This window comes from Ambystoma mexicanum, chromosome 13 (genome assembly GCF_040938575.1).
Source record: "Ambystoma mexicanum isolate Mex_15411 chromosome 13, UKY_AmexF1_1, whole genome shotgun sequence".
Taxonomy (NCBI): Eukaryota; Metazoa; Chordata; class Amphibia; order Caudata; family Ambystomatidae; genus Ambystoma; species Ambystoma mexicanum.
This window is the reverse complement of record NC_090938.1, coordinates 326,016,075-326,034,156: the sequence shown is the minus strand read 5'-3', so window position 1 is coordinate 326,034,156 and position 18,082 is coordinate 326,016,075. Positions and strand designations below refer to the sequence as shown.

General features: G+C 44.5%; 1 protein-coding gene across 1 annotated transcript in view; it reads left to right on the top strand.

Moving 5' to 3' along the window:
- The window catches only part of NFATC4 (nuclear factor of activated T cells 4), an 889,306-nt gene that overhangs the window by 700,376 nt on the left and 170,848 nt on the right, over window positions 1-18,082 (top strand). The window contains exon 4 of the mRNA XM_069633813.1: window positions 4,946-5,145. Coding sequence (XP_069489914.1) covers window positions 4,946-5,145 — 200 coding nt within the window. The remainder of the gene's footprint in view (window positions 1-4,945; window positions 5,146-18,082) is intronic.

The window sequence follows — 18,082 nt, the reverse complement described above, 5'->3', positions numbered from 1 at the left end:
CAATCTCCCTCACGCTCTAAGAGCAGAATGCTCACTCACAGCTTTTAGAAAAAAACTCAAAACCTCTCTCTTCAACTAAACCTCCTCTATCCACAGCCAAACATACACACGTTGCTAATGTTTTTCTATTGTCGAAATCTGCATGCGTGTATGCCTCTAGTATGTAACTAAGTAAGTATCGCTTTTTATTGTAACCAGTGCCACGATGCTCAAGGGCTGTTTCTGTGCGCTTAACAAATACGAATAAATAAATAAATAAATAAATAAATGTCTTTAGATTGCTCCCAGTTCCGCTTTCGAGTAAGCTTGTACAGGATGTAAATACATTGTTTAATAGATTCCTTTGAGAGGAAGGTGGGTGATCAAAGATTCCCGAGGGATATCCTTCTGAGACCTGTGCATTTAGGTGGCTTTGGCTTTCCAAAATTAAGGCAGTACCATGTGGATTTCACGTTGCATACTCTACGTAGTTGGTTCATGTTGCATTTGCTAGTCCCCAGGGTCGTTGTTGTCCTGTACGTTAAGCCAAGATGGTTTACGTTGGAATTGCAAAAGCGTAGCGGGTACCACTTACATATGTTCTGGTCATGTCAGAAAGTTCAGTCGTTTTGTGGGGATATCCTTCAACGTATAAATCGTGTGCTGTGTCTCTCCCTTCTTTACACGCCTATCTTATGTGTGCTGGGTTTATTCCCGGCTGACATTAACTTGCCTGCTGGTAAGCTCTACTGGATCTATAGGGCAGCATATTTTGAAACATTGGAAGAGCGGTGTTAGGCCCACTGTTGACGACTTGCTTCACAGCCTGTCGATCCTCTCCAGCAGGGAGAAAGTGTCCTTTCATTTTAAGCAGCAACATGATACGTGGCTATTTGGAATTCTTTCAATGATTTATATGACTAGGTCTTTTTTCCCTCGTCTGTATTTATATAGTGGCAGGCTTATTTGCCTTTATCTTTTAGGCGTGTTCTTATATGACTGCCTATTGTGTATAGGTTTTTTGTTGTTTATATTGTTATGAAATCTCGCTCACCACTCTGTTTAGGGTGACCCCATCATCCTGCGTTACACCAGAATTTTATTGGCATCAAAGTAGATGCCACCCTCCCTTAAACTTGAGACCGGGATTCCAAATCCTCACCATCTTGATTTGCCACACATTGTAAATATGCGTAATGTGATATAAATATGCAAGTTCAACTGTATATTGGTCTAACCAGTACGTCCCAGTTATAGGCCCTTGCTTCCACCAAACCTGGTTTTGGTTTTCTTATACCAATCCAGCCTCTCATCCCACACTCTGCACTGCACCTCGTGTTCAGTCGGGAGCGCTGCAGTGCTCATTGCAAGTAGGTTTGCACAATGTAAACAAAACAAATAATGCTAAAATAAGGAGATTTCACTTTTGCAATCCCTGGTTAATATCTCTTTTTTACTCCCCCTTCCCTTTCATTGCTAGACCATCTTTAATGCCTCAAGGAGACATTTATGAGTAGTGGTTCTGACAAAGTGGCAGTACACTTTAAAACTTTTCCAGACTTGCCAGATTTCCCCTCATTTTACTGGATGGATACAAACGTACTTAAAGCTTCTCGAATCCTCCTACCAAATTCGTCAGATTTTCGGCCAGCAAGACATTATCATGCTTGCATAAAACCAATGGATTGCTATGGAATATGCTTGATGTTTGCACCGAGCAGGAATCCATTGTAAGTGGCACCTATCTCACAGATTCACACCCATCCTCAGGCGCACACTCTGCTTTTCATCCATCCGAGATTTCTTTTTAACTTAATGTTGAAGTTTTGTAACATGCTAATTCGCTAAAATACATTTCGAGGAGCAGCAGGAAGGGTTGGTGTTGTAAAGCATTGGAAAAGGAAGCGTAAGGGTAGTAAAGCAAAACATGAGGTAAGGAGATACACTAAGGGGCTCATTTATGTGGGGGCATAACGTAAGTGTTAAGATGGATTTCCAAACTCTGACCTCATGGCCAGAGGTTTAGGAGGCCACCCTAGTTTAGTGGAAAAGGGGAACCTTCTGGACAAGCCAGACCAATCAATGTAGGTCTCAGGAGGCATGAGAGTGATCGGAAGCCCACAATGAGCATACACAGTAAGTAACGAGCCACAGATTACTCTTAGACAGGTGTATATCAAAAATACATATACATTTATTATAGGCCTTATAATCAAACACGAATAACCACAGTAATAAGAAACAATTACCACACCAGCTTATCACTATGTTACATATATACAATTAATTATAGCCTAATGCATGATGGGGGAAAACACATCCACAACCTGTAATAGAATGGGTGTTAACACAGTTATTTCATTGGGCGATCTTCAGAATCTAAACCCTAACCTAAGCAGTCCAACCTACGAAGAGGGGAAACTTGCGCTCAACAGAACAGCAGTGCTTATATAACATGTGGTCGTGGTCAAGAGCTAAAGCGGTACCTCTTCAGGGGGCTGTAGCAGTTCAGGAAGGGGCTTGAACTGATGAAGAATAAAGTCCCTTTATTCGGGGAGCAGGCAGAGCAACAGTCGATGTTCAGGAATCGCTAGTGAGTGCAGGATAGCCCTGCCAAAGTGAGGATCTTTTAAGGGGTTCTCATGCGTAAAAGGATTCCAGTGTACCAGGGGCCACGGGTAAGTGAAACAAGTACTCACCGCCCATGGCAGTTTCTCTGCGATTAGGCTTTCAGCGGCTGTGGGACAGGGCGATTGTCTGTAATGGGCCAGTAGCCTTTTCTCAGCTCACGAAGAAGAGAGGAAGTAAATTCTAATGCAGCAGGTTTCAGGACACAGGAAGGCAGATAGGCAAAGCACCTACAGCGACCGCCACCACAGCATAATGACGTAGGAATCACAAAGGCTTGCAGCATGGCGCACCCTCTTTGTTCATGACCCAGAGGAGCTAGGACTAAAACATTGAGCAGGAGAGGGCCGAGGACCACAAGCTAAGGATTCCCCAAGTCTTGAGTGTCAACTCGAGACAGCGGCACTCCTATGTGATACCCCGTGGTAGAGCTGGTCAGTTCACTGGACGGCCTAGGAACACTTCTGAGAAGGCTCTTTTGGCGGATAATCAGGAGGTGCCGAGAGTAGTTGTTCCCATTACTCCAGGCCTTCAGGATTGATGACAAAAGCAGGGGTCTGATGGGACAGCAGAGGGCTCAGGGTGCCAAAACTTCCAGTGCTACTCCAGCGATTCCATGAGTCTACTTCAGTATTTGTGAATACTTGGCTCCTCCTGTAGTTTGGAGTGAACTTCAGTTAATCGACTGGGAATGGATGCAGAGCCCCTTCTCTTATCCAAGATTTATTTCGCTCTCAAATCTGGGATAACCAATGGAAGATCTGCTCTCTTGCATGCACATCAGGCATGGGCCAATCATAGCTCACAGTGGTCTTACTCATTCAGGCACACCAGACATCCTGGCACCAGTAGTGTAGATTGAGACGAGACAGTCCCAGTCTTTGTCCGGGGCAATAGCACACGTGACATGCAGGAGCCTGCTAAAGATGCTGTTTTTGCAAGAGGCTCATGCCCAAATAAGGAAGTCCCAGGTCAGCTCAACCTGGGTGAAGGCTACGGACAGGATGGCCAAAGAACAGAACAAAAGACATTGTGGCACAGCCATTTTCGGCACTGGCCATCCTCAGGGACCGAATATGATAAGTGTGGTATGGTTTAATAAAAAGAAGTACAAATACCAGTAAAGTAAATTGCTGCCACCAGTTCATCCTAGGCACACCAAAAATCCTTAGAGGATCTCTATGGTCATAAAAATTAAAAGACCCCTATGCGTGGTACAATAAGGTACCTGGCAACAAAGACTAAGGGGAAACCTAGTTTTCCAGTGCTGACAGCCTAAAGGAATTAGGGACTAGCACCACAGTGAGGGACTAGGACATATGACTATGGCAAGGGTCCAAGGCATGAGATTCGAAATAGGGACTAGCACTGCAGAAGCAAACAGGAGTAGAGATGAGGGACTGGAAAAGGGGCTAGGATGAGTAAGTAGGAAGTGGGTGACAGACTAGGATGAGGCACTAGCGACTAGAACTACGATAAAAGACCCGGAAAGGGATTAGGATGCGTGATGAGGTACTAGGATGTGCGACAAGCTATTAAGTTTAGGGTGGGAGCCTTGGACCGTGATGAGAGGCAAGTATGAGGTACCAGGACAAAGATTAGGAGTAGGGGCTAAAATGAGAAACTTGGACTAAGATATGAGACTAGACTAGGATAGGGATGAAGACAAGTGCAAGGCACTGCGTGACTGCTCCTTTCCTTATCCGTGTTTGCGTTGGGGCATATCGGCAGATGAAAACATGTTGAGTGACAGAACACAAAAAAAGAAAATCAGTGAGGCATCCAATGTATACCAACAGCATTTCATTTGCAATGCCAACCAAAGATTCTGCTGCTCAGCCCCACCTCTTCCCTTCTCTGTAGCATTGTTTTGGCCACGTATGCGCCTTAACTAAAATGAACATCATTGGTACAAAACATAGCCATAGATTTTAGTCTAAAATAGATGTCACTAGCTGAGGTTTCATGAGTAGGACAATCCTCGTTACCAATTCCGAACATACCAACCTGACCACATACCTTTCTAAAGTGATGAAAAATCAAAATTGTTTGCAAAGTATCCCATTAATTAAAATGTATGCACACGCCTTTCATAAGAAAGTTTACATGTTTCAGATACGTGGTGAAATTCTGCATATGGGTGCTGTGATATACTCCATCGACCCCTTAGTTTCATATGTAAACAGGGTTAAAATGTATCAAGAATAAGGAAAGAGTGTGCTTTTGGATATGTGTAACACTTCCAAATACGATCCCTGCTATTGGGTGTGTAAACTTGCATTGCATGGGGTCTTACCACTAGAATCACAATAATAGTATACCACTTTGTCTCTTGCAGGTGTTGGGCTACAACGAAAAGCCACTGACGTTGCAGATGTTCATTGGCACAGCCGATGAAAGGAACCTGCGACCCCATGCCTTCTACCAGGTCCACCGAATCACTGGCAAGATGGTTGCCACTGCCAGCTATGAAGCTGTGGCTGGTAGCACCAAGGTCCTGGAGATGACTGTACTACCAGAGAACGGCATGGCAGCCAAGTGAGTATGATTAGGAACAGTCAGTAATTGCATTTATAAGACAGAGACATGGTATACTCCCAAAGAAAGGCATCTGATAAGAATGCATATAGATTAAGCTCTGAACTGAGGTAACTTTTCAATCAGAATTAAATGTCAATGTGTTCCAAATGAGAACGCTCTTTTGTGGGAAATCTATTTGAAATGAGGCGATCGACACATTGGAACATGTAAACAACTTTATTCGGGTTAATTCATACAGACTTCACAGGGAGCCATACAACCAGCGGCTGGATCCTACCGGACACCATTTTGGAGCAGAGCTCCTTTACCCAAAAGCCCCCCCAAAACTATAACACTGTGCAACCCAAAGTGAACTAACTACATTTTCACCTCATAACTTACTTAGTGAATTTCAGTGAACATTTACAATGAAGTCGCATAATAAGTGAGGGGGTAACCTCTAGAAGATAACCAACAAATCCAGAGAGGGCCCTACACATAATCTCTCTTCCCCTTTACCATGAGTCTACCCAGTCACCAGCGATGACGGTTGAATTTATTTTCAATGGAGGAGTGTAAACAATGTCCACTGATAAGCGTGAACAACCATGCATAGTGAATGAGCACAATCCAAGCAAGGGAGTGATGTTGGTTCCTCCCCCAGAAGAATTATTTTTTTAAATAATGTTTTAAAACTATGCATTTTACAGTACATTTTTCAGTGAAAAAAATGGGTAAAAAGCTATACAGTTTACAACCAATTATGTAGGATGACACACGAAAAACATCCAGTAGCTGACAGGTCTTCAACAGTAATAGTATAAAGAAGCCTTTTTCCAATTTATTTTCAGGATGCCTGTGTATACAATATGTACTAGCATTGTCAGTGTAAGAAAACGCTCATGTTTGCTGTGGACAATATTGCCAGTATTACTAGTTTAATAAGATGTATTCATGCTGACTGTGTAAATATATGTCAGTGTCGGCACTGTAAGAACACACTCTTGTTGGCTCTGCCCTACAATCCTAGTGCCTCTGCTGATTGCACACATTTGTTTTGACTTTGCCCACTAATGCCATGCTATCACTTAAGATAGCGTTGTCCAGTAAGGTCAGTATTGCTTCTGTAAATTCATACTCATGATGTATTTGCCAATAACACTGCTACTGCAAACACACAATCACGTTGACCTTGCCCAATTATGCCAGTACTGCTATTTTAAGCGCGCACTAAAGATGGTTTTGCCCAAACATCCCAGTACTGCTTTTTAAGTGCACGCTCATGATGACTTTCCCAATAATTCCAGTGATTTTGCTGCAATTAAACATATGTATTCGTTTTTTCCTAATAATGTCACTACTGCTACTATAAGTACACACACACTACTACACACAAATACATGTTGGCATAACCTAATACAACAAGGCAAATATTGCTACTGTTAGTAGAAACTCATAAAACATCATGAAGTCTTTGTCCAGTAAGGCCAGTGCTGCTACTGGAAGTACATAATTGAGTTGGCATTTGCCCAGTGATGCCCAGATTACTTAGCAGGAATCGTCATTACTCTTTATTCCTTATGTTACTCATCAAAGTTCTAACCACTCTGGGTATTTTCCTTTCAAACAGACGCCTGCAGACAAGCAGTCAATAAAACAAAAAAATAAAAAAATACAAAAATAAAAACTTCTCCACCCCCTACTCTAATTGGGCAGACATTAGGCTCAGCCTCTCACTCATCCAGACATACTCAAACCACGAACTAGGTTCCAATTCATGAGCAAGACCTAGAGCTGGAGAGAAGGAAGAGGATTGTGATAAGGAAGATAAGGACTCAAGAGTAATAAAGATTACCAGTAAGTAATCCAGGAATTACCTTGTTAGGCAGAATCCTGTGCAGTTCCCTTGGGGAACATTGCAAGAAGATTAAGACTACAGGGGTAAGCAGTAAACCCAATCGGTAGCAGTCTGCACCACCCAGATTTACCTGGTAGCTGTGGCTGAGCAGTCAGACCTCTCTCAAGAAGAGTAGGGCAGTATATAAAGTATACACAATAGAGCTAAAACACAGTAGAGCAAACAAACACTGACCAGAGCTTTGTATCAAAAGTATATAATTATTTATTTAAACACACTTTAGGCAATACACTAGCACTCTAAATCAAAAGCAAGTTAAAACACAGTCAGGTAAAGTATAGACACCTCCCTTGATAACTATTAGACAAGTCTGAGTTATAACACCACTATTGGTTAAAACAGATGTGAGCGTGTAACCTAGATGGCACTCCAATAGGTACGTTAAAGGGAGAGAAAAAGGCAGGGCATACAAATAAAACAGTTCCCAACACTTTTGGAAGTTCAAAGCAAGGGAGTAAAGGCAGTATACACTGTAGAGCCAAAGTTCATAGGCCAGGCCCACTTTAAATGGAGCAAAGCGAAATGTGTCCAAGATCACACAGTTTAAAATGCACTAAAAGTATTTGCAGAATGTTCAAAAGAGGTTGGGGTGATTCAAGAAGTAAAGTTAGAAGGTCTGGGGCCAACCCAGTTGGAAAGCCAAGGATTTAAGGGTCACATTTAGCAATCCGTGGAAAGGGAGGCCAGGCAGAACCCAGTACCTTAAAGAGAGAGGAAGCTCCAGCGGTGGCAGTTGTTCATGGCAGTGGTTGCAGTTCACTGTTTTGACCAGGCAAAGAGAGGATCTTGTCGAGGAGGAAACTTGGAGTCGATGCACTGCACAGGAATGAAACCAGCCGCAGAGTTCGTTGGTTAAAAGGTGCGTTCCTGTTATTCACGGTCAAAGTGGTGAAGCTTGGCTATCCGGCCGCCGGGGTGCTTGGCACGGGCGATTCGACCAAGAGATGTCTTTGGAAGGCGAAAGGGGCGAACTGGTTGATCCCACCAGCTCAAAGGAAGAAGACTCATCCAGCAGAAGATCTTCTCTTGTCGTTGGGAAAGAGGTGAGTTTGTTGCAGCAGGGCTTCAAGGGTGGTGTTGTTGTTGCAGATGGCTCAGCTTCTTCCCTCTTCGGATCCTTGGGTCCTGTGGCGACTTCTGACGTTCCAGTCCCAAAGGCCCTGCTTTTATGCAGAAAAACCCCCATTCAACAGCCTAGCTGTCACTCACACATGCTAAGTGGTGAGCCGGCGGCTCACCACTGGGCCAATTAGAATAGAGTGTGACTTGGGTTGCTAAGGTAACACAGTCCAGGGTGCCAATTCCCCTCCCCACACATCCTGTGGAACCCAGACAGAGTGGCACCATTTGGAGCGCTTCTGTGGAGAAGCCCGCCAAAAAGTGGAACAAAAGGCCAACCTTGGTTGGAGTTACAGAGACGGACAAGAACGCCATTTTAGAAAAGAGTTCTGGCAAAAAGACCCAACCGTTGATTTAATATTAAATAAATAAACCGGTGGTATCTTTAACATTGCACCAAAAAGTGGTGCATTCAAAACCAATGGGAAAATCCCTAGGAAATATTCCAGTGGAATATTTTGCGTGGTAACCATTGCCACCAGCCAGAAACTTGACAAGGGGGGACTGCACAATGCCCCCTTGAAAACAGACCCAGGGGCAATCTAATTACCCCCTTCCAGTACTTCCACACTATGATGGTTTGTACTGGTTCTGTTCACAATTTTGGACTAGTAAAGTCAATGGTGACTTTACATTCCCTGGGAGACAGTAGTCCGTCCCAGGGTATGGAGTTTATGTTTGGGGGTCACTATGACACCCCGGTGTTACTGCACTGAGGGTGCTGTGTAACACACATAAAAAACAGATGATACCCTATGGAGTAAAAGACCCCATAGCCCATTAGCACACAAAGAGTCAAAGACATACCTCAAATCATGCCTAAGAGTGGGAGGAAAAGAGTCTCACTCTTAGTAGGAGAAAAAAACAAACCCCAAAAATCCAGCAAAGCTGCTGGGGGACTCACTAGGTTTGGGAAATTAGCCTTATAAGATAATTCTCCCTAACATACCTCATCATCCAATCTTTCTCAGCCCAGTCCAAAACTGTAGTGCAAAACAAACATGGATGGAAAGGCCAAGAGTCAGCCCATCAATCCCTTATCAAAACACACATAAAAAATCCCCTCAATTTATAGGTTTTTGAAAAACAAAAAAAATATATGTACAATAATTAAATCATTGTCACAATATATAAAATACATTCTTTTTATTCATATTCAATTTTCATTTGTAAAATCCATTTTATTAAAACACTACATGTAATAAAACTAGTTTATCACTAGAGCACAGCCACATATGATGCACAATTGATACCTACATTACCCATTCCATTCTGCAAAGGAAAACATCACCACACCCAGTGACAACATGTGAAAAAATTATCCTACAAACAATAACGAAACAAAAGAATTAAAAAAACACATGTCTGGGTAACTCCGAGTATTTTCCTATTCACAGTCCCTCGCCCCCAACATGTTTCTGTTCCCTGTCATTATTAACATTCTTCAGGGGGAAATAAATGATATATTCACTTTATGACTTTATTCAGATATCTCATTCCCAACTTGAAATGTGGCATGCTGCTTGAAAACATTTTTTCCTTCTGGGATGTTTCAGAAACAAACTGCGGATTTACACAACAAAACCATCTACTTTTTCAATATTGTTCTAATTTTTATTAATTCTACTGCAAAGCAATCTCGGAAAACACCATCATGCTTCAAATTAAGGGGACGCAACACATATGTGTGCCGTAACCACTCATCTTCCATATTGTAATGGTTCAACACTAACCTGACTCGTGCAGCAATCAACGAGGCAAATGGAGAGTCCCCTGAGGCCCCTAACACCTCCCTCCTCCCTGAAGGGAAACGAAGGGTTGTGCGAGGGATCCCAGGGAAACCCTCCTGGGGGAAAAAACCCTGCTGGAACGGATGTGGAGGTGAATCGGTTGCTGTATCCGCTGGCAGTACTGGATTTCACTGGATCTGGTCACAGAACCGCGTAGAATTCCGGATTCTAGATAAGTAAACAAGAGATGAGTGAGAGAACTAGTACGAGAGGAATGATTGTAAAGGTTGGTGATGTACCTAACATTTCTGGAAGGGGAGGCTACCGGAGTGTCCTGTAGACTCGTGAGCAGCGGAACGGGAAGGCTGGGCAGAAAGGCAAGGCTGTAGGAAAGAGCAGGAAGGAAAGATAAGCATAGGAATAAAGTGTAGAACAATAGACTTCCTAGATGCGAACTCACGTAGCGTCTGTGGAGAGTAGCGACGCACTGAGCTTCGGCCCTGCTGGGCCATATCTGGGATCCAGGAGAGAACGAGATGACGTCAGTGAACGTCTGTCCTGCGAGCGCGGAAACACTGCACTGTAACCCAAAGGACGAGGAGCCATCTTGGAAGAGGGGGAAACGGAAAGTGCTCGCATTCTCCAGCGTTGCCACAGGGAACGCCGGTGCCAGTAAGTCGTGACAGTATGCCTCCTTCCGAGGGTAACACCCCCTGGTTTGCCCGGATGACACCTGTGGAAATGGCGAACAAGTACGGGGGCGTGGACTGCTGAAGCCGGTTCCCATGTACGGTCGGCCACTGAGTAACCCTTCCAATGGATCAAATACTGCAGTCGACCGCGATGATAACGGGAATCACAAATGCCCGTGACTTCGAACTCCGGACCCTCCGTAGTAGCTACTGGAGGCGGGCAGGCCATAGTAGATCGACCAAAACGATCCAATACGTGAAGCTTGAGTTGTGATACGTGAAAAACTGGGTAGATTCTAGACCAAGAAGGTGGAAGCCGTAACTCAAAAGCCAAGGGACCTTTTGCTCTCAATACCGTGAAAGGTCCAAAATACTTCGGAGACAATTTAGAAGGAACCAGGTGTCTGGGCAGAAACTTTGAAGAGAGCCAGACCAAATCCCCCGGAACAATCACAGGAGATGGTGAACGATGTAAATCAGCATAACGTTTAGCATGCTCCTGAGCTTCCAGTAATGCGGATCTGGCCAAAAGATGTCCCTGTTGAATGTCGCCCATTAAAGCGTCCACATCTGGAAAGGCCGAAGATCTGAGAAGAGAGGATGAATAGCAGGAAGGATCGTACCCATAGGTACAATGAAAGGGACTAGTCTTGATAGAAGCATGAGGAGCGTTATTGTAGGCAAACTCTGCCAAAGGTAACAAATCCTTCCAGTTGTCCTGTGCCGCTGATACAAAACAGCGCAAATACGTTTCCAGAGTCTGATTTAAACGTTCCGTTTGCCCATTCGTTTGAGGATGGTAACCCGAACTCAAGGCTCTCTTTATGCCTAAGGCAGAGCACACTTGTTGCCAATATCTGGATATATATTGGGAACCCCGATCCGACACTATGCTGTCAGGGAGACCATGCCGGGAAAAGATGGTGTCTATGAAATGTCTGGCCATCTGTGGAGCTGTCGGTACTGAAGGCAGAGCCTGGAAATGAGCCAATTTGGTGAAATAATCCACCGTTACCATAATGGTGGTATGATCTTTAGACTCAGGTAAGTCAACAATAAAATCTGTAGATATCAATTGCCAAGGACGAATAGGTATCTGGACTAGAGGCAGCTTTCCCAACGGTTTACTGCGAGGTACTTTGACTTGCAGACAGATCACACAGGAAGAGACGTAATCAGTCACGTCCTTTCTTAAGGTTTCCCACCAGAAATGTCTCAGTATGAGCTCCTGGGTGCTGGCTATTCCACGATGACCAGCTGCACTAGAATCGTGACACATGTGCATTACTTCAGTTCGAAGCTGGAGTGAGGGAATGTACACCTGATGACCCCGGTAGAAACATCCGTCTTCGAGACTTAGTCCCCATTTATCCGCCTGAGATCTAATGGAGTCCATCAAGACATGAGTTTGGGCTGCTACAGAGTGAAGGAAGTCCTGTACTATAGATATGAATGTAGCATGAGGAAACAGTCTTTCGGTCTGAAAACCAGATTTGCAATCGGGATCTCTTCGAGATAGAGCGTCTGCTTGAAGATTGATTTTACCTGGAATGATAGTGAAAGTGATATTGTAGGGAGAGAAAAAATGGGCCCATCTTGCTTGCCAGCTGTTGCGAGTCTCAGCGTATTGTAAACTCTTGAGATTCTGATGGTCGGTGCGGACCTCAATGGGATGTTGGGAGCCCAAAAGGAGATGTCTCCATTCTTGAAAGGCCCGTTTTATAGCCAGCAACTCTTTCTCTAACACCGTGTAGTTGATCTCAGAGGGAGAAAAAGTCTTGGACAGAAAAGCCACAGGGTGTTCTGTTCCTTGGGCAAAAGCTTGTTTAAGTACCGCACCCAAAGCAAAATGGGAGGCATCAGTTTCAACAATAAACGGTAAGCTCTGATCTGGGGTTCGCAAGAGAGGAGCGGAAGTAAATAGAGTCTTCAAAGTATCAAAGGCTGACTGGGCGTCTTCTGTCCAAGTAAAAGGCTTTCCTTCTTGAGTAAACTTGTAAGGGGCAGAACGATTGAGGAAAATCCCGCTATAAATTTCCTATAGAAATTCGCAAACCCCAGAAATCTCTGTAGTTCCTTGGTAGAACTAGGGGAGGACCATTCCAGAATAGCGGTTACCTTGCGGGGATCCATGGAAATTCCAGTAGGGGACAGAACGAACCCCAGGTACGTGACCGTCGTCTGATGGAATCTGCATTTCTCTGGCTTGCAATAGAGGTGGTTACTTCGTAATCGGTGTAATACTTGACACACGTGTTGGTGATGTTCTGTAGGATTGCTGGAAAACACCAATATGTCGTCAAGATACACCACTACCGTATGAAGAAGGAGATCAGAGAATATATGGTCAATGAATCTTTGAAAAACTGCAGGTGCATTCGCGAGTCCGAAGGGCATCACCCGGTATTCGAAATGACCAAAGGGGGTACGAAACGCGGTCTTCCACTCATCCCCTTCTTTGATTCTGATGAGGTGATAAGCCCCTCTGAGGTCCAACTTTGTGTAAATCGTTGCCCCTTTTACTGCTTCTAGGATGTCTGGTATTAAGGGCATTGGGTATCGATCAGGAATCGTGATTTTGTTAAGACCCCTATAATCAATGCAGGGACGTAACTCGTCCGTGTCCTTCTTTGCTATGAAAAATAACGATGCGCCTGCAGGGGAAGTCGATTCCGCAATCAAACCATTTCTAAGGTGGGTATCCAAATACTGTCGTAGGACTAATTTTTCCTTCTCGGAAAGGATGTACATCTTTCCAAAAGGGAGTGGCTGAGAGGAGTCTAGACGAATGCAACAATCGTCTCTACGATGAGGCGGAAGTTCAGAAAATTGAGAAGAGGAGAAAATGTCCTGAAACTCTTCGTACTCAGGTGGAACAAGACTAATCAAGTCTACTATCCTTTGAGGGGCAACAGGATTCGACGAAGGAGAACAAAATCCGACCGATCCTTCAGCAAGACATTGTTGGGTACAGTATTCTGATCCTAAAAAAATGGAACCGGCTGTCCAATTTATGTAAGGGTTATGTAGTCTTAACCATGGTAAGCCCAAAATGACAGGGTAGTGAGCTGCTTTTATAATGTCAAATACTGCGTCCTCCCTGTGTGATCCAATGAACATCTTCAAAGTGTGAGTCTGTTCTCGTATGGGTCCCGATATTAGTGGGGTTCCGTCTACACCTTCTACAGGTATAGCTATAGCTTTAGGGGATCGGGGAATATTCAGTTTTCTCGCCCAAACATCGTCCATGAACAAACCAGCTGCCCCACAGTCAACCAAGGCTGGGACAGTAACAATGTTTTCTTCTGACAAAGAAAAAGTAACACGCAGGACTACCATGTCCAGCGAGTGAGACAACTTAGTAGGAGATTGGGAACCTGTATCTGTTACCCCGACCGTATGTCCCCTTACGGTTGAGGTCTGGCGTTTCCCGAACGAAATGGTTTTCTGAGAGGAGCGACTGGGCACTCAAGCACGGCATGACCAGAAGAGCCGCAATACATGCATAGTCCCTGGTTTCTTCTGCGGGCGCGTTCCTCTTGAGTCAGAGGACCCCGGGTAGTGCCCAGCTGCATCGGTTCTTCCGGAATAGCTGTTTTAGGGAAGGATGCTAATTCTGGCGCAGAGCGATGACTTCTCCCTTTTCTCCTCTCCGTTTGCCTTTCTTGCAGCCGATAGTCCAGCTGCATGGTTAACGAAATTAGTTCAGCTAATGTGTTTGGTCTCGGAACTCGAGCTAGTTCATCTTTCAACTCCTCATTAACCCCTCTCCTAAACAACGTAATAAGCGCATCATCGGCCCATGATGTGCCTTGGGCCATTTGTTTAAAACGGGTAATGAATTCTAGAATACCTAAAGACCCTTGCTTGAAATCTAGAAGTTTCTCTTGGGAGGAGACATTGTATTCCCTCCGAGAAAACATAGCCTTTAGGCTCGCCGTAAAAGCGGGCACTGAATCCAATATGGTATTGTTGGAAGTGACAATAGGCGTGACCCAAGCTAGCGCGGGACCTGTGAGATGAGTAATCATATATCCCACTCTATCTCTGTCCGAGGGAAAGAAGGATGTCTTAAAAGCAAATTGCACCGTACATGCATCCAAAAATTCCCTTAAAGAATGCGGGTTTCCGTCGTATTTCCCGCCTGGTAGAGGACCAGGAGGAATCTCTGAACTAGTGGGGGCCTTAATTAACATTTGCTGTTTGAGGAATGCATTTTCATGCTTTAAGGCTTGTACCTCATGGGACAATCCTTGTACTGCGGTCGTTAATTGCTGCACTTGGTCTAAGGCTGCCTGTAAAGTAGCCATGATGTCTGTCTAAGCCTTTTTCTTTTGGGCGTCGCTAGCTGTAATGGTTCAACACTAACCTGACTCCTGCAGCAATCAACGAGGCAAATGGAGAGTCCCCTGAGGCCCCTAACACCTCCCTCCTCCCTGAAGGGAAACGAAGGGTTGTGCGAGGGATCCCAGGGAAACCCTCCTGGGGGAAAAAACCCTGCTGGAACGGATGTGGAGGTGAATCGGTTGCTGTATCCGCTGGCAGTACTGGATTTCACTGGATCTGGTCACAGAACCGCGTAGAATTCCGGATTCTAGATAAGTAAACAAGAGATGAGTGAGAGAACTAGTACGAGAGGAATGATTGTAAAGGTTGGTGATGTACCTAACGTTTCTGGAAGGGGAGGCTACCGGAGTGTCCTGTAGACTCGTGAGCAGCGGAACGGGAAGGCTGGGCAGAAAGGCAAGGCTGTAGGAAAGAGCAGGAAGGAAAGATAAGCATAGGAATAAAGTGTAGAACAATAGACTTCCTAGATGCGAACTCACGTAGCGTCTGTGGAGAGTAGCGACGCACTGAGCTTCGGCCCTGCTGGGCCATATCTGGGATCCAGGAGAGAACGAGATGACGTCAGTGAACGTCTGTCCTGCGAGCGCGGAAACACTGCACTGTAACCCAAAGGACGAGGAGCCATCTTGGAAGAGGGGGAAACGGAAAGTGCTCGCATTCTCCAGCGTTGCCACAGGGAACGCCGGTGCCAGTAAGTCGTGACACATATGCTCCCAGCAATCTCATCTGTCTGGGAGCCAAAGAAAGTCACTAACTATTTCGAATGTGTTTGGGCTCTAGCGATACGCTCATTTTATTACATATAGTATTTTGATTAAATAGATTTTTCAAATGAAAATTGAATTTGAATGCAAATCTTTTTGATATATTGTGACAATGATCAAATGATTGTATGTATATATTTTTTTAGGTTTCCAAACACCTATGGGTTGAGGGGATTTGTTTTTGTTTTGATTTTGGTTAGATACCCAGTGTAATCCCCCCTTGGTTTGGGTCCCTCTTTTTTGTATACGTATAGCCCATAAATCCCTGCCATGTTGATCCCATTCCCACGGGAAAAAAAATATACAGTAACCCATTCAGCCAGTCTAGGAATAAGGCAAGCTTCTGGGTACCTGGTCATGAAGCAGTAGCAGGGAAGCTGGTAGTCAAGTGTTGAAGCCATCAGGTCCATGACTGGAACTCCCATTCTCAGGCAAAGGTCCTGAAAGACATTCTGAGTTATGCAGAAATCAGCTGATGGATGGAAAACCCTGCTCAATGCATCCATACTATTGTTCTTTTTCCGTGGGATTTATAGAACATTTAAATGGAAAAAGTGTTATGTGCCAGATCTGCTAAGGACCTGCAGAGTGCCCCGCCCCTGAGAGTCTATGCAACATTTAGCTACCAGGATTTCTGTTCCAACTATGGCATATCTTTGTTCTAGTTCCCTGTAAAACACATGTAGGGCACAGAAGATGACCTATAACTCCCTCTAATTCAAAGATTGCTGGGATTCCAGGAGGGACCATTTCCCCTGCATTTCTTGGAGGCACACTGTCGGCTGGTATCTCTTGTCATAAGAATGGAAGAGAAGGGTTGGTTCTCCGGGCTCTTGAAGATGTGTTTTTCGTTCAGCCACCACTTCAAAAGACTGGGCCACCTTCCTTTTTCACTGGAAAAGGATCCTTGTATGCTTTCTCCTCTGGCTTCCAATGATGTTGCAGGTGTCTCATTATGGTATTCAAGTGGAGTCTGACCCATGGGACTTATGATACAAAAGAGGCCATTTCTCCATGTATCAGCAAACACTGGCATAATGTCCGGCAAGGCACATCCAGGAGTACTGATATTTGACCCTTCATCTGCTCGGACAAAAACCTGGTTACAGCTTGTATTGAACTCCACCCTGATGAACTCCAGCTCTCTTGAGGGGTTAGATGTTACCTGTCGTAGTTGATTAACCATCCATGGGACTGATGAAGCAAGCAGATGTTTCCTGCATGGTATTGTGTTAGCCTGATCAACGTGGCATTAATTGACGAGTCATCCAGGCAGGTGTGACTATTGATGCCCTGGCCATGAAGAATCACTACAAGGGCAGTTAAGAACTTTGTAAAAAACCTTGTGGGTAGTTTTGAGGCCAAAGGGAAGGACCTGTAATTGATAGTCTCTGGCGCTACTGAGAAGTATCGGAATCATTGTTGTGTGACCAGTGCACTGGGATGTATAAATAGTCATCCTTCAAGTGTATAAAGACCATAAACTCCCAGATTTTTGTGTGCAGACTCAATCCAAAAGCGTGTGTGTAACACAAATTTGTTCAGGACCTTCACGTCCAAGATGGATCAAAACGGTCCTGTAATATTTTTAACAGGAAAATAATAGAGTAAAACCCCATCCCTTTCTTGCCTTAAGGAAGCTGCGGATGGCACAATTCTGACGGAGATTTTGGATTCTTTCCATTTAGGCTGACTACTTTTCCCTGTTCCTGGGAATGCAAGTCTATTTTTAGGAAATCCCTAAAGGGAAATTCACAAGTTCGATGAAGTACCATCACACAGATCGTTCAAAGAAAAGTCAAAATTTCAAAGTTCAAGTGTTTTTATTATAGGTTTCAGCAGGGCACTAGAGCTGTCCCTACCTCTCTTGTTTTGATGTAGCATTTCCCCCCAATCAGATGTTCCTATTCCCCAAGTTAGTAGATAGAGAATATTGACCCCCAGTATCTATTTTCTAGATGGCTGATCGTGATAATCTAAAGGCAGTTGCTTTTTCTATCTATACTCCACCAGGGACTTCCTAGATTCACCCTACACAATCAGCTGGTTAGTGCCTTCAGACACTCTGCCCAACTCAGTTGTCTTCCACTCGTGCCCTGTTGTTCCACTCCTTCGCTCTTTACTTTACTCTCCTCTCTCTTTCCACTCTCCTCCTCCCAAATAATCCTGCCTTCACTCCTGCTACTTCCTGCATCTTTCCTCCTCTCTCCCTTCATTGTCTCTCACTCCTTCTACTACTGTCTTCACTCTTCAATGTTTATACTCCTGTCTACACTCTACCACTCCCTCCTCCACACTACTACTACTTCCTCCTCTACACTACTTATCCAGCTTTATGCCACCACCTTCCCAGACAACCCTCCCTCACTCTCACATTCATTACTC